We start from the raw sequence: 26,938 nt of genomic DNA on the forward strand, positions 1-26,938 counted from the left end.
AAGGTGACGGCACAGAAAAGGTAGATTTGGATCCTTGGGAAGTCTGTCTTCTGAACTAAGTGTTACAATTGTGCAGACTGGCTCAAATACCCACCTGACAATTTTGAAAGCCTAAAAATAAATTGAACCGGGTACTTAGTAAAGGCAGCTTTCAATATCATAGGATGTCCCTGTGTTTCTAGCTTTCCACTTGGCCAGGGAATTTGTTAAGGCTCTCATGTCCTTCCCTGTGACCTGGCTTGCTGTCTTCAGGTGCTAGCTGGAAGCCAAAATGACAGACAGTGCAAATAAAAAACGCAGGGAAGGGAAAAGGTCAATATGTGTGTTTTTTTGTGTTAGTTTAGTTTCTTACTTCGGAGGGTTATGATTTGTTTTCCTTCTTGCAATAAAATTGGTTCTACTACTAGACTAACTTACGGATACCTTTATTAGGCAATTATCAAAAGAGATACGAAAACTTTCTGGAGTGTTTAAAGTGTAAGAGGTCTTTCCCAGGATGCCAGTCCTCACTGGCCCTTTCTTCCTTGCCAGTGCTCTGCTACTTAATCATATATACACATGCTGGAAATCTATATCACACGGAGATATTGACATCATCTGAGAACTTGTTGGAAATGCAGATTCCCAGGCCCCACCTCAGACCTATTTACACAGAAGCTCTGAGGGTAGGGCTCAGCGATATTTTCACAAGCCCTTTAGGTGATACTGATGCAGGCTCAAGTTTGAGAATCCCTGATAAGTAGCACTGTGTAACCACCACACCACGGTGCTTCAGGAACCCCCAAAGATTTATGAACCTGCAATTCACCCTTTCATGGGGGTTAGAGTGGAGTTTTACCATTTGAAATCAAAGGAACTTCCAGATTCAAAAGTCACTTAAACTCTCAGTTTTCTCATCTATGAAATGGGAATAATTCATTCTGCCTTGTGGGGCTGTTGAAATGGCTGTAGGACAGAATGTGTATGAAAGTGATTTGTGCCACTGCCAGGCATTGCCTGTGTTATTTCTGGAGTTAGCTATTTGGAATGACAATGCCAACACACATGACCGGCAGGCTCCTGGTGGGGGAGGTAAGGAGGAACCAAAGGACTGCGTCTCCTTTGTCCTCATCTGTATTCTGAACCCCAAGTTCAGGCACATAATGGCCATTCACTCTTTGCTGAGTAATTGTAACTAACATTGGGTCAGTGTTTACTCATACATTCGTCCCAAGGACCCCGTGAGATGGGTCCTGTTGGCATTCCCCTTTTTAGATGAAAACTGAGAGGTTAAGTAACTTACCCACAGCCACATAATTAGAAAGGGTGGAGTCAGCATCTGAATTCAGGCACAGTGGCTCCGGAGCTTGCACTCTAACCACTTTGCCACACAGCCTCAGAATTAATTCATTAATGGTGATGCTCAGGATGGGGATTGAAGGTGATGTTACATGAGCTCTTGCTCTGTGCCCCTTGCTGTTCCCAGCTCTTTATGTGCCTTAACTCACCACGACCTGGTAGAGGTAAATACTATTCTCACGCCCCTTTAACAAGAAAGGAAATGGAGACACAGAGACAGGCCCTGATGTTGGGTGTTTTCTTTCTGGTGTAAAAAAATTTCTTCCCATTTGTGGACTTTGTAATCCACTAATCAGTGAGCATTTATGAAGTGCCTGATAAGTGCCCAGCACTGTGCTTCTAGATATAAAAATAAGAGACACAGTTTCTACCCTTAAGATGCTTCAAATCAAGTCGGGGAATTGGGCCAGTCCTCATAAAACAGGAAATAAAGACTAACAGTTAAGAAATAGTTCATGACGCACGAAGGAATCATTTTACACCTTCAGCGAGGTCAGTGGGCATGAAGTCCTCAGACAAGAATTTTGACGGGGCCTAAAGGCAAATTCTCTTGTTGGACTCAGATTTCAATTGTTCTGGGCAGTTGTCATTGAACTGTTGCTGTTGATCAGCATCCCTGCTCTACAGTTTCCTTTAAGGTTGTCACAGTCATCAGAGTTATAAAGGGCATGGTGACGTGTTACCCCATTTCTGTCTGTTCTGTTCACATCAGACCCACAGTACTGAGAGCAGTGTCTAAACATAGTAGGTGCTCAATAAACATGTGTGAATGCGTGACTACAAACCGGAAAGCAATAATTCGGCAGAAGGAGGAAAGATGTCGTTGGTCAAATTTGGGGATGGATGGGGAGGCAGACTGTCAGGGATATTATTTTCCGTAAGAAGGGAGATGGATAGCAGATTGGGCAGGAGCCCAGTTATCCATAGAGGACCTGGGTTCAGAAAGAGCATGGGCGCAGAGCATTTGTTACTCAGAACACAAATCCCCCCTCTCCATACAGTGGAGTGTGGTGCTGTCTTGGCTCCTTCAGTTCCCCCTGTCCCCACCCTAGAGAAGAAAATTCACAGGTACTTTGTGACTTTGAAAGTTGAGAACTAGCATCTCTTGTCATCAATTTCATTTTCCTTGCTTTTTCTTCTACTAAGCAAACCTTTGGATGCCAAGCCCAAGTCCCGGTTACACCCCATGTTTCCTTCAAAGGAAACTGCACTAGTAATTGAAAACAAAAATTGGTTCTTTTATTCTCATTCATGGGATGCAGGTAAGATTCCTGTTTGTGCTCCTTTTTGGCTGTCTCTTTTCTTATCCTGGAAGAAAATCTGGATGTAATTCTCTGCTTTTGGTCTTTTAGTCTTCCCTTCTGGTCCTTATGCAAAATTGTGAGCTTTCATCAAAATGGGATTGTCTGATACTATCCTTTGACCCAGTAATTCCATTCCTGGGAATTTATTCTTATAAATGATCTCAAAGGGGTAGAAAGTTATGTGCACAATGACATGGCCAAATTAGTGAAAATCATGATAAAACTGGAAATAATAGCCTGAATGTCTCATAATGGGAAAATGGTTAAAGAAATGGTGATGGAAGGAGAACTGACTCTGGGTGGTGAACACCCAATGTGAGATATAGATAATGTATTACAGAATTGTACACTTGAAACCTATGTAATTTTATAAACCATTGTCACCCCAATAAATTTAATTTTTTTAAAAAAAGAAAGAAATGATGGCAGATCTACTCAACAAAATATTCTACAGCTTTAAAATTACAATTATGAAGATTATGTAACAATATGGAACATGCTTACAATATAATGTTAAGTGAAAGAAACACAACAGTCTATTAAATTTAGAATGTGACTGTAGCTCTGTCAAAATGATGTGTGCCTCTGGATGAGAATTAGAAAAAAAACCAACCTAAAACAAAACGAAGGTAATGTGTTTGTTGGGATGCCAAGAATATGGGTAAAATTTCTGTATTTCAATTTCTACTGAAGTTGGTATAACTTTGTGCAATTCAAGGATATTGGAAACAAGACAGTCCGACTGCATGACAGAGCTGATTGCCCCTTCTGAAACTGACAAGAATCATAGTGCACTGGGTGAGATGTGAGCATCTAATACCCAGCTTTGCCCTCTACTGCAGGATTGCACACACTTCTCTCCCAAGGGAAAAGCCACGCATGGCTTCCTTCTGGCACTCTCTGCAATGCCTAGGATAAAAGTCTGTCTACTGCATGTGATCAAACCCAGGGGGGGTTAAGTTACTAACCTTGCCAAACTTCAGTTTCCCAATATGTAAAATGGCTATAAGAATAATAATGCTACTCTGTGTAATTGCTGTGGGACATAAATAAGACATGAAAAGTAATATTTGTTATAGTAGCTTCATAGGAAGCAGTCAACAAAGGGAAGCTATTGGTAGTGTATTATAACAAAGCCCCCTCCCACTCCATTGTCCTAAATATCAAATAAATAAGTTTAAATATCAAATGAACAGAAGAATTAAACAGCCCTCTTTCAATCTCAGGAGAAACTTGCATTTAATGGAAAAGTTTCCAATCCCATTTGATTCTATCCTTGGGTCTTATTATAGTTCCTTCTCTCTCACTAGCTAATCAGTATCCTCTAGGTGTGAGTCTTCTCGAGTGTTCTTGCCATGTGGAGGTGTCTGCATCGCTATGTTTAAGACACGTTGGGGCGCTTAACTAGGCTCAAACCAGGTAGCAAGACCTGCTACTGTAGTAACGGTGACATTTGAAGTAATGCATACTTTCAGATAGAAGGCTAAGAGAAAGAGACTGTTGGTGATGCCACAGATGACTAACACAGATGGGGGAGTTGAGAAGGATGGGACGCCAAGAGCCACGGCCAAGGATAAGAGAGGAATTTGGTTTGAGAGGAGAGTATTAAGACATCAACAGCCTGGAAGAGAAGTCCAGGGTGATATTTGGCCTGTTGAGTACCAGGAAAAAAGATGTGGCAAAAGAAGGCACAGATGTTCCGAAGAATGCGAGGCATTTATGATGGTTCATAGTCCGACTGCAGGAAATGCCTAGCGAGGGCAGATATCAGGGGACCGTGGGGGCACTGGTCTGGCGAGAAGATGCGGGAAGACTATGACTTCACGAGTGACCTTTACCATAGTCGTATCTTGAAACAGAAGCAAAGGAAGAGGACTAGAAGTTGCTTGAGAAGAAAAATCAATAAATTAGCAAGTCTCAGAAGTAGATTAAAATGTTTCTAAAGCAACAGCTTCCCTTTTTCCTATCATTCTTTTCTTTAAAAGTCATCCTCAATGACTTGAACTCACGGGTCAGAAATGAGCACATGTGTAGCTCTCTCCACATTGCCTTATCAGAACCCCTACTATGCAGAGTCAAAAAGCTTAGCTTATTTCATCCCAGCCCTGTTATATGGAAGCTGCTACAAGACCCTGAGGGGTCACTTCTCTCATCTCCTAAAGGTGCATACACGGAGTTTTCATACAAATATGCATCTAATTGACCTCATGGCGATTATGGAGACATACCCAATAAGTCAATGGATTTGATGTTCTCCTTTCTCATGTGTGTGAGAGGCTTAGTGTGGGGTTATAAGGAATCAGGTACAGACTGGTCCTTGACTTACTACGGCTCTACTTAAAAGTTTTTCAACTTTATGATGGTATAAAAGTGATACGCATTCAGTAGAAACTGTACTTCGAATTTTGATCTTTTTCTGGGGTTAGAGATATGTGGTCCGATCCTCTTGGGATGCTGGGTCACAGCAGCGAGCCCAGTTCCCAGTGAGCCATGGGATCACGAGGGTGAACAACGTATACTCTTTACTGTAGTAGTAAATGAACTTTCCACTTAAGATATTTTCAACTGAGGATGGGTTTATCAGAACATAACCCCTTCGTTAAGCAGAGGAGCATCTGTACATCCTGGAAGTCTGGGAAGAAAGAATGAAGGCTGCCCTGCTAAAAGCCTAGACATCAGAAGCGAGCATTCAACTCCTGGTCTTGGGCCCTCACTTCTTGCTAGAGTTAGAGCAGAGCTAATTATGATTAAATATTAGCATAAACAGTGCCTCCCTATAGCCTTCCCAAACTCAGAACTGAGCCAAAGACAACAGACAGAAGGCAAGTGTTGAGGGAAATCAAATGTCCCACAGGTGGTTATCCTGGCCCCGAGTCCCTGCAAAAGGAGCCGCCCCAGTTCTGTGACACATTAGGGCCTCGCATTGTTTGCTCCTAATGAGCCTAATTCTGCAACCATGGATAGGTTTTGTGATGGATTGAAAATGACTGCTGGGGCAACTGTCTCTAGTTCTCAGAAAGGAAATTCACAGAAGTGAGGGATTGGCTAGAAGGCCAAGTGACCATTACCTCAGAGTGGGGTCCCAGAGCAATGTGCTCATTCACAGCAAGCTTGAGTGTGTGAGAAAAAGTAAAAAGAAAGAAGAGTTTGATTCCTCCCGCCAATATCACAAGCTGAAAATATTTTTCTTTGCTGAATTTAGTAAAATAAATAAGAGAATCCGAGAACTTTCTTGATTGATAATAATATTTGCTAAACAGCCATTAATGAGGTTTGGAGATGTAGGCATGCTATTGGTCCCAGATGAAATAAAGATGAGAATAGGATTTAGCTGGGACATAGGCTACAACTTAACCACACTTCTCTTTCTCCTTATTCATAGTTCACGTCTTCAATTCAGAAAAATAATAGTGTTTGTTTGTTTGCTTTCCTTAGTGGGGGTGAGGGTTGGAATGGTGGCTAACAGGCTTAGTGATTGCCAGAAAATTACTAAGAAACTTCTTCAGTTGACTTTGAGTTTGCTCTCATGTCAAAAGATATGTGAAATTCTAAAATACAATTATTTGAGGAAAGCAATTAAAGCCTCTTGGTTATATTTAAGCGTCAAATATTAAGGGAAAGGGGAGACCAATTAGAGCAGCAAAATTTTATAGAAAGGAAAGAAATAAAGAGTGGTCTGATGAGTTCAGATTTTAACTGAAAGTTGCTGGAAAACTATTAATCACTCTCTAAATGAACCATTCAGCCTCAGCCTGCCTACCTGCTTGATATTTTGCTTGAGAACGCCTTGTACAGATTTTAACATTTTAATAACCTTAACATTAGTTTGTTTTATCAAGAAAAAGGGAGCAGCATTTGAAAAACCATGTTTATAATGGTCATCTTCTAATTCTGTCCTCTGGGCAGAAGTTGAGTACCAATGGCAGAGCTGATGACCTACCTAGCAGCCCATTCACCTTATCAGAGGTGAGATAACATATAGTCGTAGCTAGAATTTTCCAGAGAAACTATGCCTCTGTCCCCCTGGAAGGAACTGAATATTGCACAGAGGATTCATATACCACTGACAGACACCAAGGAAGCTGGTGAAATAAAATACCGGCCACATTGAGTGCTGGGACGTTCAAGATTCTGGCCGACAATATTCACAGTCCTCCTAGGGCTTGTCCCTCCCTTGTCTTTAAAGATGCAGCTTTGTGAAGTGCTAAAAAGCCATTCCCAGGGATTTCTGGAAGGACTGTTCTAACACTAATTCTCTATTCCAAGTGCCCATGTAAGTGAGGGCCATCCCTCGTCCTTATTCTTCAAGGCCTTTAGGACTCTAGTTTTCAAAATGTAATTTGATTCTTTCTACCATTTCAATAGCTCCAGAAAATGACTCTCATCTTTCTTACTCTCCTTCTCACTCACGCCTATATTCTGTTTTGAGCTGGCTTGTGCAATCTCCATAGATAGTCTTATCCCCAACCCTTATTCAAACCCACCTCCATACTGGACATTTTCCTCCCTCAAACTCAACACTGATCCCTGCTTTCTTTAAATTCAGCTATAAATCTTGTTTGCATCTAAAATTAAAGCTGACAAAGAGGCAACTCCTGGTTCTCTCATCAAACGTCTTTTCGCTATATATTTCCCTGTTATTTTGGAGTAGCATCGATATGCCATATATACATGATTGATTAAAAAGTGGGTAGCATAACCATCCAGATAATCCTTAGGGTCACATTGTTCAAAGGAGGGCTTGCCATTATCTAGTACTTTGGTTGTCTGCATGAAAAAACCGAATCTCAGAGAGTTTGGATGACTTGTGAGCTCACACAAAGAATCTGGGGCTAGAATCCAATGTTGTTTTCAGTATACCATATTGCCTTCTTTTTATTCCCTCTCTGCATATGGCACTGTGCTAGGTGCCATAGAAACACTCCCCAGGACTTTGCAATGCAGAAACAACAGTGGTGACAACACCAGCATGAAAGAGACATCACTCACAACCCAACTGGCACTGAAATACACACCATACATTTATTTATATCATGTGATACCTTAACCATCTTCTCCCTCCCTCCTCCTTCTCTCCCTGTGTTCAGTCTGTCACTGACTTGGACTGTTTCTGCTCCATGGTAGTGCCAAGGGCTGTTTCTGCTGCTGTGGAGGCTGCTTTCCGATACAGACCTGGATGCCTCTCCTACAGGGCCTCTACCTCCCCACATTCTTCCTTCAGACATGCCAGACTGCCCTGGCAGCCGTCACCCCCTCACCTGCCATCCTGACCGTGTCACACCCACCCCTGGGAAAATCTCCAGATGTATCCTGAGCAAAACACAGAGGCCTGAGTGAGGAGACTGACAGGGAGCTGGGCCCCTGAGAACGCAGGGCAGGTGCCAAGTTGCAAAGAAAAGAGAAATAGACTTTAGAGTGAAACTAAAAATAAGGAGAATGTGTTTTAATACCCCTTTGGCTGATTCATCTTTCTGTGGCACCAGAAAGAGGGGCGTTACCCTCTATTCATGAGTGCCTTCTGTTTGCTACACGGCCTCTCTTCCCACATCTGAAAGAGTAAACTCACAGTAACAGTGTGAGTATAGGAGATAATGCTCGTGGCATAGCTACAATCTCCAGGTTGGAGCCGGGCTCATCTTACAATTTCCGTCACAGTCTTTCTCAAAAACAAAGACAAAAAAATGAGATAACTAAGGTCCATATACGCAATTCCTCAACATCCCTTCTTATTATTTCTCTTTGTGGTCTCTTTTCATTTCACTCCGGCGTGGGTCCAAGATGGAGTAGTGATTAAGTGGGTTTGGTGACATTGTATACTTGGTGGCTGCTTATTCCCAAAGCATGGTTGGCAGGAGAGGAAGCCTTAGTTCTCGGTCACTCCAGGGAGGATACTAAACTCTAATTCCTAGCCTACCATGAACTCCACATAGCGTGAGCTTTTGCCCTCAAGTTCATCAGTGAGTATAAAGAAAGCCAACATCTGCCAATAGCAGGAGACTAGAACATATAAATGAAGAGAAAAGAAAGAGGTGAGGCATGAAGTGGAGAGGAAGGAGAGAAATACATATGCTGGTTGAAAGTGACGGGAAACCACTTCTGACCACGTATTTTGCACATCCCGCGCCTTGAAGCATTGTTTTGAAATAAGCAAATGACTACTAACACTGAAAACCCAATTATTTTAGACAGTGGATTATTTGGGAGAAATCAAAGGTAACAAGAGGTCAAGATGAGCCCTTGTGACATTGCTTTGTTTGACTTGATTGGAGAATCCATTCTCATAAAGTGTCTATTCTAGATTAAAACAATTTAGGACAGTCTATTCAACATAAAGTTTGGATATCCTGTCAAAAGAACAGTTATTCATTTGTTTTAATGGAGAACAGTCCTCCTTTATGTAGAAAGGCCATCTTTTTCAACTAAACTTTGGAAAGTGTGCATTTTTAAGAGAGAGAGGAAGAGGCTATCTGCACAGCTAGCGATATTAGCCAATTCAACTCCATAATAATACTAACTATAATATTAGGCATTTATTTAGAGTTTACTGTGTACCAAACATTGCGCAGAATACTTTACCTACATTCTCTCATAATCTTTACAATACCACTGGGAACTATCCTTATTACATTCATTTTACATCAGAGGATCTAAGTCTTAGAAGATTTGATGCCATGCCCAAGGTGAACAGTGAATAAATGGCAGAATCCAGGTCTGTCTGACTCCAAAACCTGCGTTTGTACCCATTCCACACATTGTCTCCTTCATTGGTATGACAGATGTCACAGTGAGATCATACTCAAACCCTATCATATGTTCTAGGTAACTGCAGCTATATAACTAGAAAGTGGTAACTAACTTACATAGCAGGCCCAACTGAAATAATTCAAACATAAAAATGACCTCTTGGTATTCGATTATCTTTTACCTCAGACTTTGATAAACCAAACCATTCCCTTTAGACAACATTTCTGTCCAGCCAAGCATTTCTCTTGCCAAAGTATAATTTTGTTGGCTACATCTATCTCCTCCAAGCCCTGGAAACAGACCTCAGCTAGTAAATTGTGCTGTCCTGGCAAGATGCTCATCCTCCAGGGCATTATATCAGGCTAAAGTAATACATCACGTTGTTTCCCACTCTGTCGGCCCATTTCTCCAAAGAGTCCTAAAACGGTAATGTTTCTTCTCTGAATCTCTAGTTCTCTTGTCCCTAGGCCTTGTGATTTAGCTCCCTGGCCTTGGAGACGGACGCAGACAGAATAGCCCTATTTTCACACCTGCCCTTGGGTTGGAGCTTCCAAAAGAAATGAGGGTTTCAAGAAAGGGACAGCCTCATAGAGCTCTGCTTCGTTCTTTTAGACCCAAGGGTACACAAACATTGACTTGATTGGGTAACGGGAAGACTTTGGTCTTTTGGGTTGTGAGGATTTAGCAGCTGTGATAGAGTTGCTGAGTGGTGGGGGGTGGTGGCAAGTCAAACAGGGTCATGATTCCTAGAAAAGATGACTTCGTCCAATTGAGAAGTAGTGGGACCAGCGAACACTGGGAATTAAAAATTAACACAGGCCAAAGTGAAATCGATGCCTAGATTTGATAGGTTTTCAAGAAAAGTTTACGACATGCAGTTCATAGGAAAGAGGACATTTTCTCAGTGTTCAATTTTCCAGATGCCAAAGGTCAATCTTACTCAGAAAAAAAAAAAAAAACCTTTCTGCACAAAAGCAGAAATGTACGGAGTCCATTAGCACTTTAGCTTTGATACCAATAGTAATAGTATAATAATAGTCATAGACAATAACTTTGATACTAATGCTAAGTCACTTAATTCCCAATATGTATTTGAGTATGTATGTGTATATATACCCATGTTATTCTAAGTGAAAGATTCTTTCCATATCTTTACTATTCACATGACTACATATATGTCAAAAATGTTTTAATTCAAGTGTGATTTCCACAGAATTTTTAAAAGGTAAAATAATGACTTATCAAAAGTCTTTTAGTTAAGTGCAAATCCTATTAATTCAGAAAATATCAACCATTCAATGTAGTATTACATTTTGGGTCTGGATAATAGTCTTATGACAATTTTATTTATATTAGGAATTCATGAAAGGAGTCTAGTTTCCCATATAAAGCTATAAAAAGTGTAGAAAAGATTGAGAAGTAATCCTCCCTTTTCCACAAATGAAAATAGCCATTAAAATGCTAAAAAGGAGACAACTTTAAGGTTAGTCACATTTTACCCAACTTTTCTACTAGTATCCTATGCAATACTGTCAACTGAGTGAATTTTTATTAGATAAGGTGGTCAATGGAGTAATGTTACCCTAAGAAACTAACCATTCTGAGTGAGTCTAAATTGTCGACATGTCTGGAGATTTTGATAAATAGTTAGTGTAAGAAATCTAACTTTCCGGCTTCTATAGACTTTAATTGTAATGTCTGATTGTGTAATCAATCTCAGTCAAAGTCAAATGCAAATTAATTTTTCATTAGTTAATAAAGTCATTTATGTTTATCATCAGACACAGAATTATAAATTTTCTAGAGAGAGCCCTTGAAATCCAATTCGAATTCTTACTTCTTTTTTCTTGCTTTCAAGATATGATCAACTTTAGAACTTCCTCCGGTTAGCAAGTTCTAGAGAATAGTTTTATTCCTCAGAACCCAAAGAGTCACAAGTGTATGTCTTCAGAACTGGATACTTCCCTATTCAGAAAACGTGCACATTTTTCATCATTTAAATACTGATTCTTTAAATAAATGCCTCCTCTGTCCAATGATAAAGTTGAAACACAAGTAGAGCATTCTCAATAAACAAGAGAGAAAGCGTCAAAGGAAATGAAAATTGAGAACCATGTTCCAAGTGCGTTTCCTGAAACCTATAAGAAACACAGCCTTATGTAGCACCAGTAAAGGTAGTACCATTTTTTACCAGTGATGAACGACCAGAGCTCTCTGCTCTACCATGTTTCTCCGAAAATAAGACCTAATTGGAAAATAAGCCCTAGCATGATTTTTCAGGAGGACATCCCCTGAACATAAGCCCTAGTGCATCTTTTGGAGCAAAACTTAATATAAGACCTGGTTGTATTTTCGGGGAAACACGGTAGAAGTGATGAGCCCAGTTAAATCTCAGCATTACACCTTCTCCTTCAAAGATAGAGGGAAGCTAGTAGCTTGCAACCATGACAAAATGTGAGACTCAGCTAATTGGTGTGGTTTTGATGATGCCACAATTCTGCCCAAAAGCCTTGTAACTAGCAAGTTTGCCCTGAAGATTATTGAATTACTCCAATGACCATGCATTATTTAAAGGGAAGTGCTATTATTATAGAAGCCAGCTGTTTAACCATTGGAATTCTGTCTGTTGGCCAATGTTCAAGACACAGCAGTGCTCTGTGACTACACACGATGTCTAGTCACAGAGGAGTCAAGGCCTCGCTTAGGTGCAAGCCAGCTTGTCTGCGAAGCCATCTTTGGTCTGCATGCTCTGGAGGAAAACGACTGACAAAAATAAACATATAAATATCTACAGTTTCAATGTCAAGACTTTGTCAGTAAGGCAAATTCTGTGAAGTTTTATACATTCCTGTTCACTCTAACAACTGAGTGGACTGATAGATACTTCATAACGCCGGTATGACAGAATTCTAGAACTGAACCTAGTTGTTGAAGGGACTATCCTAGTCACCTGTCTTTTGTTGTAGCATCGAGGAAGGAAAGATGTTTTGAGCATCTTGGCATGTTCAAATGATAAATAAAAAACAAATTTTCCCCTTCTAAGTTAGAAAATATCTGAACCTCTTTCTCGAAGACAAGGTAAGTGACTTCCGACCATACTGAATAGTTGGCCTAGATGGGTTTTCCCCTGTCTTTCTTCATTTGCTATAGAATCTTTGGAATAGAAAGGACGGCAATACTGATACACAGTGTTCAATACAGGAATATGATCCTAGGATCTCTGACAGGTGTCCATACAACCTTTACTTAATTGCTTTCATAATGGGAAGTTCATTACTTTTAAAAGAAGTCTGTCCCATCTTTAAAACTTTTGAGTTCAAATTGTGAGAAAAAATTTTCTTATATTAAGCCACTATTTGTTTACCATTCACCTATCAGTTCTGATTCTGCCCACTGGAGCAGAATTACGTAGTGCCTAATGAGGAGGTTTTAAAGGCAGGATGAAACAATTTGTTCTATTGCATTTAAAAATTAGTCAGAATGACAATAGCTGCAATTTAGACGTCATTAAAAAATCCCTATTTTTCTCAAAATTGATACTGGAGCAAATTATTTTACTGCCTTTCTAGTAAACCTCATTGTATCAGGTTTCTAATGTTATCCCATAGCATCGAATGTCTTTATTTTGTTTCTGGAAAACGAAGTAATGTGAGGCATTTGAAGATAAAAGACAAAACTTTGACCCTCAAATCTGGCCTCCTGATTGTTGAGAAGTGATTTTTTTGTTGACTATCTTAATGTAGAACCAGAACACTTCAAAGGATTAATTAAATTTTAGAAAGCAATATGTAAACTCTTGTTATATTCATATATTCTCAATGAAGTATAATTACTCCATTATAAACGTTATGAATAGACAAAGAAAAACATCTTTCTAGGATTGTGGGGGCCATCGATAACTGGTAGTTACAATTATGGCAAAATCCAAGTCTGTATAACACAATTTCAACAACATTTAAAATATATATAGATGGACATTAGGCAAACTTTCTTTATAAAGCATTACAGAAAAGTCCTAAATTTCTCTGTTCCCAAATCCATTGATCTACAGACTAAAAAAAGCACAGCTATTTTATACACTGAGCCATGTCAAACTCTGAGCTCATTTAAGAGAGGTGACAAACCTGATGCCTGGTGTGTGCTATTATTTTCTGTTGTGCTGATTGCTTTCACTCTCATAAGAGGATCTAAACCTGTGGTGAGTTTCATGGTGGTTGGAAATCACCAAGAAAGGAATACACAAGACAGACAACATTTTCTGCCAACCAAGATAATCAGTGTCGTCCCCCAGTAGCAGACAAAGAGCTCCAGTACCTATGGGGTCTAGAAGGAAGATTACTTTAGAAATATTTGAAATGGATATGCTAAATAAGTCCTGGAACCTCAAAGTCTATCCCTTTCCATCTTCCACCCAAAAGCACACATTTTGAAATCCATTGTTTCTGAATTAGCCAAGTCTAGAACCACTCCTACCATCCCACTCCAAACGTCAAATGACTATTCCATAGGCAACAAACGCATCTCCATTACGTCCCATTAAGAAATGTATAGTTTCCATAAAGAGCCATCATCACCTGTGGTAGACAACAGGGACAGTTACCTAGTCACTTTCTCCTTCATCCCCACCCCAAGAGATAAACCAAAGTGTACAACAAACTACTCTCAACCGGCTGACCCCTTCAGCCTTTTGAAATATCCACTTAGCAAAAAGTATGCAGAAGTCTTTCGTAGATTACAAAGAACCATGTAAGCCTATATGTGTCTTTCCCTTAATTTACAGTTACAGGAAAAGATTATAAAAACAAAAACAACAAAAAATATTCTTTACATTGCACAAGGGACCAGCTGAGTCTCTGCTTGCCCAATGCCGCCTGGCAAACAGAAGCAGAGTCTTCTGCACTAGTTACCTTCCAAGGGCAAGTGAAAACACTACTGAGGCTTCGTTGGGGCCAGTTGCCTGGTCCCTCCCAAACCCTTCAATCAGCAGGGCCGCCCCCACCAGAGAGATCAAGAGAGATCACAAATGATCCCTCACTGAGTTACTACCCCCTGCTGCCCAAACGATGACAAATAAACCTGCCTTGTGGGGAGAAAGCATCCCCAGGCTCCTGTGCCAAGCATCAGGAAAATATTTGGGGTCTTAGACAATACCACAAATGGTTGGCCCTTCGAGCAGCAATGCGACCAAACTAGTTTGGTAGCAGGCCATGACCATGGGTCTGATCTCCCCCAATCAGGGGGTTCAAAACATAGATGGGGATTTTGACTTTCAAACTTCATCCTAAAGAATGGTTTCATTATTATGCAAACATTAAACTGTCTTCTGTGTCAGGAATGGAGATCGAATATGTGTCAGATTGATTAATTGGATTGCTCTGGATCAATGGTTTGCAAATTTTCTTCCCTGAAGCCTGGACATCAGTGGAGAAGACCCAGGACTCCCACCTCCCCTGGGTGGTAAGGGACATGAAAGAAAGCCAAGACCCAGTACCCCTGCCCTTGCCTGAGCCTGAGCAGTTTCACTTTTTTCTGTCTCATATATTGGTGTATAAGCAAGATTTGGTTTAACAGAAGTTCTACTACGACATAAAGCTTACGAAGAATTCAGGTAGTTTTTAAGATCCATGTAAGCTTGTTTTGCCTTCTCTTTTAATACTAGAGCCAGGAAAAGTGTGTTAAAAATAAAAACAAAACAAAACCAAACTAAAACCTACTTGCCAAGTAAAGAGGTCTAATGGATTTGCAAATATCAAAAGAAATGTGACTTGTGGTGTTCCCTCTGGGCAGTCCAAATCACGTGAAAGATGGACATTTAGTTCACTCTGTCTCAGGCTAGTCGTTATTCTATAAGAAAATGGAATTGATGGTTTTGGGCTCTGTGGGGTGATAGGAGAAAGAGCCCTATCACTCTAGTATTGTCATCCGTTCCACCTTCCAAGCTTTTGGATGCAATTAATACTCATACTGTTTCTTCACGGATCATGTAAGATTCTGGAAAGGAGTGCTCAGAGGAAACCAATATTTAGTTAGGACATTCTCTATGTGCAGTGATACCCTAAACAATTTTCATACAGTAGCTCATGTACTCCTGAAATAATCCGTACGAGGAAAAGATTACTAACCCCACTTTACAGATGGGTAAACTGAGAACCAGGAACCTTAAATGACTTGCCCAGAGTTGTACAACAGGTCTCCTGGGCTCTATGAGGCACTTGGGCTTTGCAGAGAGTACACCTGAGTTTGAACCCTGGCTCTACCACTTACTGCACAATTTAATGACCTTGAGCGAGTCATTTCCAACTCTGAGTCTCAGTTTCCACATCAGTAAAGCAAGGAGCCCTTTCTAGATGTAAAACTTCATTGATACTCAGTCTGATTTTACAGTGGAAGCAATTAAACCAAAGAGCAAACATTTGAGCTGTCCTGCATATAAAAACTACGCAGACTTGTTTAAAAGATTAAGGAAACTGAATACATGACCTTATTTTAATTAATACCACTAGTAGCCTCTCAACTGAGCCAGTACATAATGAAAGGCTGGGACGGGGCATAGACAAGATCCCTGACTAAAGGTCGCCGAGAACTTGAGGAGGATGAACACCAATCAAGTGTGTCGTGACTGAGTTAGGGCTCCTGAGTGTGATACAGACTCCAGGAGACATGCTGGAATCCTGAAGGATCTATGAGGGCAGGAATGGTTGGAGACGCTTCCAAAAGAGGTTGACTTACAAACGTGTGGGCTGACTAGGTGTGGGGAGAGGAGAGTCTTCAGAGGCCCGGTAGAGCTGTTAAGATAGTATATTCTACTCTAACACCAGGCCACTCTGCATTTGATTTGTACAGACAAGCCCACGGGGTACGGCTCCAGCAGTCGGAGGGCACCTCAGACAGGCATTGTGGACGAATGCTGCTTCCGGAGCTGTGATCTGAGAAGGCTGGAGATGTACTGTGCACCCCTAAAGCCTGCCAAGTCAGCCCGCTCCGTCCGTGCCCAGCGCCACACCGACATGCCCAAGGCTCAGAAGGTAAGGCAGCCGGGGTGGGATCTGGCCATCCCCGAGAGATCTGTGTCTTAGATGTGTGAGTGAGCCAAACAGTGCTTATGCCCCCATAGTCTCCTGGCTTACAGGACACCCTAGAGGTCCATCCTTTTGCTCACTCCACCTTGCAAAGTCTCCCTTCCACTGGTCTGGGCGATCTGATAACCAGAAGATGGTGGAGAACAGTGACTAAACATCGGCTTTGGGATTAGATAAAACTCAAGTCCCATGTCTGCCAATCACTAGCGGAGAGAACTTAGCAAAATCATGTAACCTCTGCAAGCTTTAGTTTCATCTATAAAACTGGGATGATGGTAATAGGTACCTCATTGGATTTGTAAGAATTAAGTAAGTGAATGCACATACAATGCTTTTCATGTACAAAACAACTGTTGGACAAGTGTTAACGTCTGTCATAATTGTAATTAAGAACAAAGCCTGTAACTTTTCAAGTCCTGGTATTCTGCAAAAGTGCAAAAAAACAAAAACAAACAAACAAAAAAGTCTGAAATGGGAACTATTTGAAATTCACATTCAGTGGCAAATGTAATTAAAGAAAAAAACATTTAAAATAGAAATTTCTGTTTGGCTCAAATCCCTACAAATTCCTAATGATCAAAATCTGCAGGTGTCTTTTTCTAAAAGCTAAACTTGAAACAAACCTGAGAGGTATGCCATCAAAAGTACGTGAGTCATCTGATGCACATTAGTCACTTGACAAATTTTTGTTGAATGAGTGAATGAATGAGTGCACACAGGAATATAAGTAATTAACTAAAATTTTAGTCATTAAGTAGAAAGAATAAGAGCTGAAGAGAAGGTGAAGGAGGAAAAGAAATCAAAGGAGGTTGAGTAAGGGAAGTAAAAACTCTCGTTTAGGTCTCCTTGGGGACTCTGTTGGGGAAAAAACAAAAGCAAAAAAGACCCTATGGTTTTAATCTTTGGAACCCAAACCAGCGTCGTGCAGAAAGCCCAAGAAGTTCACAATGACACCTTTGCTGCTTCCTGATCCAAACCTGCAGCTGAGGCTGGAGGAGGACCAGGGTGCTGAGCAGAGATGTGACCCAGGGAGCCACCTTGAGTGATGGAAAGGGACTGGGAACAACCTGGTGTACAGAGAACATAGCAGCCAACGGTCAGGGGGCAAGCACCACAGAAGTTCCTGTTAGGCAAATGTGACTGGAAGTTGTGCTGGGGATGGTGAAGGCAAGTTAATTGCTTTTCTTCCCAGGTGACCAGTGCCTCTCAATTTCTGGTTGGGAAGAGGGTGGGGGTCAGAGATGAGTCCCCGAGTTCTGGAAGGTCGGGTCTTGTGACTGAGGGCTAGACGCCTTTCCAGCACCAGTGCTGTCTCCTGCACCCTATGGAGCCCGGGCATCCTGGGCTGACTCAAAGGCTCTGCCTTCCGGGACACCGAGGGAACTGCATGTGCTCAATGCCATTATTTTTGTGATGTTTACAGTATCAGCCCCCATCTACCAACAAGAAAACGAAGTCTCAGAGGAGAAGGAAAGGTGGGCCAAAGAAACGCCCAGGAGGGGAACAGAAGGAGGGGACGGAAGCCAGTCAGCAGATGAAAGGAAAGAAGAAAGAGCAGAGGAGGGAGACTGGAGCTAGAAACTGAACAAAGAGACAAAAAAGGAAAATGGAGGAGAAAAGCAGACAGAGGCAAGGACGATGAGAGAGAAGCAGACAGCGATAAAGAAAAGTGGGAAATGCTATAGAGGAAATGAAGAACAGTAGCCTCAGTGGAGCTAGCTAATGCATGTGACGGAAGGAAGAGAAGGAACCTGTTGTAGGATGTGGCTAATAAACATGGAGAAAATGGAGAAGAAAACTAATGCCCAAGAAAGTCCACAGAGAGACAGTGACAAGAATGAAAAAAGAACAAAAATTATAAAAGAGGCAAATAAGCCACAACATTTCCCTCCCCTCCAAAAAACACAATTAAATAAAATAATTAAGATTAAAAAATTAAGCCTTTTAGATGCATTTTAAAATTTTGTGTGAATCTATTACAGAAGAATTGCTCGTGTCTATATATGTCCAGAGTTAAATATTAGCCAAAAATTCTCAGCAAGACGGAATTGTGTTATAGAAGCTCCCAGATTTCCTTTCCCACAGTGTCATTAGAAGCTGCATTTCTTAGTCAAGTCCAGGTTCAGGCCAAAGGGCATCCAGTATTTGCCTAAAGGCCTGTGAGGCCTGTGAGGTAACATCTGAGAGGCGGTCACTGAACTTTGGGATTTTTTTCTTTTTTTTTTTGAACTTTGGAATCAGATATAAAAGATGTATCAGTTTGCTAGGGCTGCCATAGCAAAGCACCACAGACTAGGTGGCTGAACCAATAGAAATTTATTTTCACATACTTCTGGAGGCTAGACATCCAAGATGTTGGCAGGGTCCATTCCTTCTGTGAACTACAACGGAAGGATCTGTTCCAGGCCCCTTTTTGGCTTGTAATTGGCCTTTTTCTCACTGCATCTTCACATCATCTTCCCTCTGTACATATCTCTGTGCCCAAAGTTCCTCTTCTTAAAAGGACACCAGTCACATTGGATTAGAATTCACCATGAAGACCTCATTTTAATTTAATATCTGGTGTGAAGACTTCATCTGCAAACACAGTGACATTTTGAGACACAGGGGGTTAGGACTGCAACGTATGAATTTCGGGGTGGGAGGCACAAATCCCACGACAGAAGACTTCTGATGTCTGACTACTGCCTTCTGATTCCATTTCCTATAAAATTATCTCTTGCTCTCTCTCTCTCTCTCTCTCTCTCTCTCTCTGTCTTTCACACACACACACACACACACATATACATTTTTACATCTGAAAACCTATGGGTTTCTGTTCCATGGACATACTAAGACTGCATTATGTTAGTGGTGCAAAAGGCCTCAGAAATCATTGGGTTCAATCACTTCTTTTTAAAAATAAGGATACTGAGATCAGAAATGGGTAAGAAAGTGTGTGAGTTCTAAGCTGACCTCCTTCTGGCCAGCACAGAGCACACATAATCAGCATGGACTAATAAGAACTCCACAGGGAAAATATGGGGCAGAAGTGGCCACATGAAGTCTCCCACTAATTTAATGTATTTCCACCAGAAGGAAGGGAGTGAATGAGAGTAAGGATGCTGGGTTTTCCTGTGGGTAAAGAAAAGCTAAGTAAAATCACAGAATATAGGTCTTAGAGATCATTTCCTTCACCTTCCTTAATTTAAACAGTAGGAGCAGGTCTTCATAGATAATGAAGCAAACAGTCTCAAGATTATCCAAATTATGAATCATCACAGCTTAGAGAGGGTAAGTGCTCGGCCAAACAAATGATGACATTTGGGTTAAGAAGAAGACTAAACCAAAAAGGAAAGCATTTCATCCAAGGAGCCTACTTTGAAGATGTTGTGGTATAAAGAACCCCCCATTCTTCCTGGCCTTTCATGCCCCTGACATGTTTTCTACTTCAGGGTTATCCTTCCTCCATGGTTCACTAAAAACCCAGGACATATAATATGTGGCTATGCTCAAGAAGGAAAAGGTCCCAACAGAAGCATGGAGACACCCCAGGTGGGAACCTAGCCATTGCTGGTGTGGTTGCACAGTGGAGCCTGGCTTATCAGAGCAGACAAAAGCCAGGCTGGTGTCTGAGCCCACCTGGCTAGCCACCTTATTCAGGAGATACAGAGTTCTTCCACAAAGATACCCATGCTTTAGAACTGGCCTCAGGCACAGCCCAATACCTACTGCGACAACCACCTGAGAGCAGCCAACAAACACAGATGGCTCTTCAAAGGACCAAGTTCAGCAGAAGAATGAACAGTTCATGAACCTAAGGAAATGTTCCTTAGAGGATTATCTCTTCCCTCTTTCATCAATGACTGAAAAAAATGACACAAGGCTTTGGATAACCCGTAACTATAACCGATGAGGAAGTTCATTCAAGAAGTAAGACAAAGACTTTCAAAGAAAAATAAAAGCAATAGAACTTGCTGGTTAAAAAATACTTAACTCCAAGACTATGGGCTAAAACCCACTTCTTTTAGGAATGGATTTTTATCAACTCTAAAGCAGTCATTTTGAATGCCTCCATGTGATTCCTAAATAGTATGAATGACACAAACCGGAAGAATCTGTTATTGTCTTTCCCTCTCCTCTTTCTAGTATCAATACTAAGCACCCAATGATACACAGCACGTAATGCTGGCTGCCTGGACAAATTGTTGATATAAACAGGTGAATAGTGGTAGAAAGACAGATATAAAAATACATAGCACTTCTCAGATGCCACGATTGCTCTCATCCTTGCACAGGATAGTGAGACAAGCAGAGAGTTAAAAAAGAACAGTAAAGGGGTTGGGTTACACAAGTGTTGAGTGTTTGGAATTTCCTTCTCTAGCCTAAGTTGAAAATATTCAAAGACCTACTGCTAAAGGTGGGAACTGCCTGAGGATCTTATAGTGAACGTGACTGTGTTTCTCCGAAAATTTCTCTGAAAATAAGACCTAACCAGAAAATAAGCTCTAGCATGATTTTTCAGGATGACATCCCCTGAACCTGAACCCTAATGTGTCTTTTGGAACAAAAATTAATATAAGACCAGGTCTTATTTTGGGGGAAACATGGAATTTACCTATGAGTGCCCTCAATGCTTTCCTTTCTTTTTTTGTTTTAATTAAAGTTTATTGGGGTGACAATGGTTAGTAAAGTTACATAGGATTCAGATGTATATTTCTATAATACATCATCTATATATCACGTTGTATGTTCACCACCAAGAGTCAGTTCTCCTTCCATCACCATGTATTTGATCCCATTTACCCTCATCTCACGCTTTCTTGAAGTAGGCAGAGGATTAATCATTTAAAATTCTACTCTTTCAATTGTTTCTCTTAGGGCAAATTGATGTTTGTGTGTAAAACTAATGGGAATATGTAAAGAATCATGATCCTGAAATAATTATTGAAATATATATATTTTTATTGGGCACCTACAATGTGCAAACCTCTGTACTAGGCATGAGGGAGAATTATAAAGATTAGAGAGGCTGTAATGGTGGGTTAAGAGCACAGACTCTAGAAAAAGACTGCCTAGGTTCAAATTACATCTCTCTCACTTACTAGTGGTATGACCTTGGGCATATCATGTAATTTACCTGTGGCCCAGTTTCCTCATCTGTCAAGTGCGGATGATAATTGAATCTACCTCATACAGTTGTGATGATGTGAGATTGCGTGTGTGTGTGTACAAATATATATTATAGCGTGTATATTGGTGCCTGGTACATAGCAAGCACTATTAAAGTTTTAGTTAACATTATTTTCCTTAGTTCTGAAGATTAGAGCCATCTGAAAAAGAAGTAGTTCTCCTCAAGTGGAAGTAGGTCTTGTATCACCCAAAAGTTCAAGCCCAAGCTTGCCAACACTTCAGTGACACAATAGTGGGTTTCAAGCAAATGATGGGAAGAGAGGACTCAGGAACCTAAGACCCCTTCCAACCTGAGAACTCCAGTTCTACACATAATTGCAACTTAAAAGGAAGCGTGGCTGTCCTATGTGAGGAACCCTCGACTTTTATTTTTAGGTCATAGAATGAACTTACAGAAAACCACCATTTCTCTCAACCAGTTAAAATCAAACGTAATATGTGTTTTCATTTCATGGTGCCTGAGGAAAATGTAATTGTAGCATGAACTCCAGCTCTTACTAGTTTTAAGTAAAATTGCCAAAATAAATAGAAATGTGGGATATTTCCGGGCTCACACAGCTTCCGGGACATTTCAGTTTCTAGGGCTGCCGATCCAGTGCCTTTCACAAGCATTTGATCTTCTTTCAAACATCTCTTGAAAACAAACAAAACCTCATACAGCTTCTAATGTGAGTGCTGTTAGGATGTAAGGGTGGAAACGGAGGCAGAGAAATTAGCTTGCTAAGAGCCTCTCCCCTCTTTTCCCTTCCCTCCCCTCCATCCTCTGACCACCTCCCTCCCACTAACTGCCAACAAGAAACAATGTTTTCTTAAGTAACACATTTTGCAGTTTCTCAAGTCCATTAGCATCCATAGTGGGAAATGAAGTTTATTCTCTTTACTTCCCTATAGGAAGGGGATAGGGCTATTTGCAATATTTACTAGATAACAGGGAGTTGACTTTCAGTCCAAGGGCAAAGCTGATAGTCTGAAGTTAAAATAGAAGTCTTTGGGAGCAAGGAAAAGATAAATCATTTTAGATGAAGCAGAATGCTCTCTGTGAGGTTTGGAATATCGACTATAGAATTCTCTAGGTTGTATGCTCACCAGCTACTGATTCCTTTCAAAATCAGTGACAATATTTATTGACCTAAGCAAGATAAGTCCACTTTTAAAGAAGGAGCAGGTGTGGTTAGCCAAGGTTCTCCAGTGGCCACAGAACTTCAAGACCTGCAAGGTCAAAATCAGCTTCCCCATCCTCAAGGGCCAAATTAAAATCTGAGCACCTTTGTCTGAGGCCCACATATTTGGGGTTCTTTTTCAGTGGGACTCTTTTAATGCCTTTAGTGCTGCCTCATTTTTGTCCAGCAACCAAGAGATGATTTAGAAACAAAGACTTACATTTAAACCAAGAGAGAAATAGAAATTGAGAACAGGGAAATTAGAGAGGTAGGACAATGGGGCCATGAATCTATGTTTGGTACCTCTAGAGAGCAGCTAAGAGAGTTCTCCCCATAGCAGGTAGGAACTCAACTATAGCTTTGATGGATTATTGTTAGGTAAGTCACGAGAGCTAGAAAACATTTTGGAAAATTCCCATCCTTATTTTTAATGTGGTTATAGTTTTAAGACCCATTGGTCAGAAAACTAACTCATTTGAAAAAGTGGACATTTGATAGAAATAAGAATGCTAAAAGTACATCTAATTTTAATTCTAAATGCCCTTGATGGTAATTTAAAATCTGTAATTAACCACAGCAAATAATTTGGCAGGGATGGGGGGTGTAGGGGGATTATTTTCTCTTCTTTACTGTGTGTGTGTGTGTGTGTGTGTGTGTGTGTAGTTTTTTGGTAGTTTTTATGTTTTTCACATCCACTAGGAATATGGGGTGAATCACATTCCAAAATTATGGGTAAAACCAGTTTCCAGGCTTTCCTTTCAGTGAAGGTAAATTCCTCCTTAAAAACTAATCATCATTTAGGAGAATGTGTGATTCCTTTGTCTTCTGATAAGGCCCAGGTTTTAGTCCTAAATTAAATGTTATTCATGAAATAGAGGGAACATTATTGAAGGTGCAAAAAGAAGTTGGTTTTCTTTTTACTGTATCTTCTAAGAATCCAGAGACTTGGCCCACTTCCAATCTAATCTATGGAGAATGGCCCTGTAGATCAGAAACCAGTAACTTTCACAGAGAACCAATTTGCAACTTTAGAAACTTTCAGGTCTGATTCTTGACCCAGTACAAACAAAGGTCAGTATATCCAGCCAGTATCCTTTCTAGCATCCCTTGCCTCTACTTCTATTAGAGAGTGAGATTATTAGCAAAAACTATCAAATGTCTTTTCTATCACTTTCCCCTTCTGTAACCATACACCTCTAACTTTCTCTATTCATTCTGACATATACTTGTGTTCACATTGGATCGGATAAAGGAACATACACTTATTTAAGTAGGAAGGGGTCACTGTCACTCTGGAGAAAAGGTGGCAGTGGTTTATGCTGTCCGCCTTGGCTCCTCTAAGTGGCAGTGTCAGAATTTCTACTGGAAGGTGAGATGTTACGAGTAACACCTATGAAAGGCTGAGCATGATGGCAACTCTTCTCTCTGGGAAAATACCTCCAAAGTTCCCAATGAGAGACTAAGAGATTTTAGATCAAACCCAAACTGGCCAAATGGCCCAGGCTGCCAAACTGGGCTTCATATGCCAAGTTTTTACAAAATTCTGTGCAAAATATATATATGTTCACATGAGGCTTTCTGTCTGGCCAATTCTAAGAGGTCAGCTAATCAAAGACCAACCAGCCCCGCCAGCTATGAAAATATGACATGCTAATTTCATAGCCGTAGATAACAATGATGGCAAGACAATAATTCCAGATGATTAGAGCAAGACCATGGCAAGTTGAAGGTTGGGTAAGGATTCCTAATCGGCTGGCAATTGTAGATTTGGGAACAGGCAATATTGATGTCATGATGTGAGTGTGGTATGCTTGAATAATTCATGAAGCATTATAGGACTAGAAAATATAAAAAGTGTAAGGGGCTCAATCAATATATAGCGTTATTCTTGTTTTGTAAGTCGTGGTTGACTTAGGCCACTATTGGATGCTCTGGTTTGTCTCTCGGGTAAATAATGATATTTATCTCCTTCTTCGAAAGAACACTAGGATGTTGGTAATCCTTTTGGAACAATTCAACAATTCTGATTCTTTAAAACGGTATACACCCATAAATTGTTCTTGCGCCATTTTCTGTCTTGGAAAAGCACTGGCTGGCTCCATGCATGTTTACTTTTATGTGCTGAAGGCTCCCATCAACCTCAAACAGATGCAAATCACCTTAACTTGTCATTGGGCTATTTTGTTCATCCTCAAAGCCCAGAACTTCCAAAATTTTGCTCAATTCAGTGAGGAGAAAAATTTAGAACACAGTATTTGAATGTTCTGCCCAGATTTGTCACACACACAAACAATGAGTAGAAGAGGGCAACACCCTTTCCTACTAATCCTGTCAACTTGTCACTATTGTGTTGAAATGACACCCAAAGGTAAAAACTCTGGGCCTCACAGCTCCCCAGAACTTTTTAATAAAAATTACTACTGCGTACGCTACTTTAAATTTCTAACGTAAATTATACATCAGATGAAATATGGCATTTGGGCGGCTTAAGAGAAAAAAATAATCAAATCCAGTTTTTAGGTAAAAATGTGCTGAATCTTTAGCACATATCAATGAAATTGCTAGAATCTGGTGTTTCACTTTTTAAATACCACAACATTTGAACCTTTCAGCAATTCCAAAATCAACTCCCTCTCTCGGAAAGATAGTGTGCTTAAACTTTTTCTTTTTTAATTTAAAAATGTAACACAAACACAAACAGCTAACTAAACACACGGCCCATAAAATCAACAGTCTAAGCAGCTCTGAACCCTGAAGTATTTTACAACGTCCTTCAACACTATTAAAGGCCAACAGAACTACCTCTTGCGAGTCAGGGAAAATGCCCCTCAGCATTTTTTTTTCTTCTCTTTTTTTCCAGGCTTTTAAACCATTTTGGTAGTGATTTCTTGCATCACAGGCAGAAATCTTTGAAAAAGAGTCAGATGGTGTCCTGTGAAGAGTAAGAAAATTGCTAGGTCGAGATAATCATGCTTTAATGATGGGACAAGTACAAGTTCCCTAATTCCTGGGAATTCTTAGGGATGTACCAGTCACTAGAAAAAAAGAGCTATACATCTGGTATCCCAGCACTCAAGGGAGTTCTGAGCACCCAGTAAGTAGCTACTCTTTCTCCGGGCAGAGAAAGGGCAGCACCCTAGCAAATGATGTGCTTTGACCATAGTAACTATAAAAAATAAAAAAATAAATAAAAAAGGCAATAGCAGAAGCATATGCCCTGTACTAAGGCCTATCGTGAATCATCTCATTTAATCTTTACCATTAAGCTTGTAGGGTAATTATCCCCATTGTACAGATTAGAAAACTTGGGCTGAGTAAGGCTACATGTCTTGCCAAGGTCTTGCTCTAACAAGTGGCCAGACTAGAATCCAAACTCAAGATGGACTTCAGTGTGTTAACCATGCACTGTGCTCTCTCACTTCTGCATCTCTTCATTGAGATTTACTGTACCCAACATGCCAATTGTGAGTTCCAGGACAGGAAGTGGCTCTGTGCTATTTGTCCTTGTATAGGACCCAGCAGGAAGTAGGTAGCCCTGCAAGGTTTGCTGTTGACCTGAAGTCGATTTCACCAATTGTTAAATCAATTTAACAAGCATTTCCTGGTTTGTTACTTTGCTTGAAGCTCCATGCCTCAGGGGAAGACACAGAGGTGAAGGAACCATGCTACCTGCCCTCAAAGAGCTTACCTTTTAGTGAGGGGAAAAAAAAAACCACAAAAAACACATGCATAATTTCGTCTACAGCGAATCAATGCTTTAACAAAAGTGGATCCAGAGTGGATTCTTGACAGCACAGAAGCCAGAACACACTGACATTGGTAACAGTCAAGTTCCCAAAATGGATGTAAACCAAGGGCTCTTCAAACAGTAGTCTGTCTTGCATACAGCTATAGATATCTCTCTATGCCAGAGATATGTCTAGGTTAGGGAGGTCACATCAGTCATAACAGGATTATGAGGTGGGTGTTCTTACTACACAATTTCCTTTGACAGGAGAGGAAACTGAGGAGAGAACGGCATAGCAATTGTCAAAGGTCACACAATTCTTGTGTGGGGAGCTAGGATCAAAACAGATGACCAGGTTAAATGAGGAAGGATTTTATTAGGAGAAGTATCTGTGTGAAAGGAAATAAAGAGACT

At 40.6% G+C, this 26,938-nt stretch overlaps 1 protein-coding gene across 6 annotated transcripts in view; it reads left to right on the forward strand.

Annotated features, from left to right (window-relative positions):
• The window catches only part of IGF1 (insulin like growth factor 1), a 76,519-nt gene that overhangs the window by 38,059 nt on the left and 11,522 nt on the right, over window positions 1-26,938 (forward strand). For 2 of the 6 annotated variants that reach the window (XM_019732182.3, XM_019732183.3), the window contains exons 3-4: window positions 16,230-16,411; window positions 17,889-18,404. In XM_019732182.3, coding sequence (XP_019587741.1) covers window positions 16,230-16,411; window positions 17,889-18,050 — 344 coding nt within the window. In that variant the 3' untranslated portion in view covers window positions 18,051-18,404. Of the gene's footprint in view, window positions 1-16,229; window positions 16,412-17,888; window positions 18,405-26,938 lie in introns of those variants that run through there. The other 4 variants (XM_019732185.3, XM_074326223.2, XM_019732186.3 and 1 more) reach the window with 2 other exon arrangements.

Source organism: Rhinolophus sinicus, chromosome 1 (genome assembly GCF_057876585.1).
Source record: "Rhinolophus sinicus isolate RSI-liver-muscle chromosome 1, RSI-T2T, whole genome shotgun sequence".
In the NCBI taxonomy this organism is placed as follows: domain Eukaryota; kingdom Metazoa; phylum Chordata; class Mammalia; order Chiroptera; family Rhinolophidae; genus Rhinolophus; species Rhinolophus sinicus.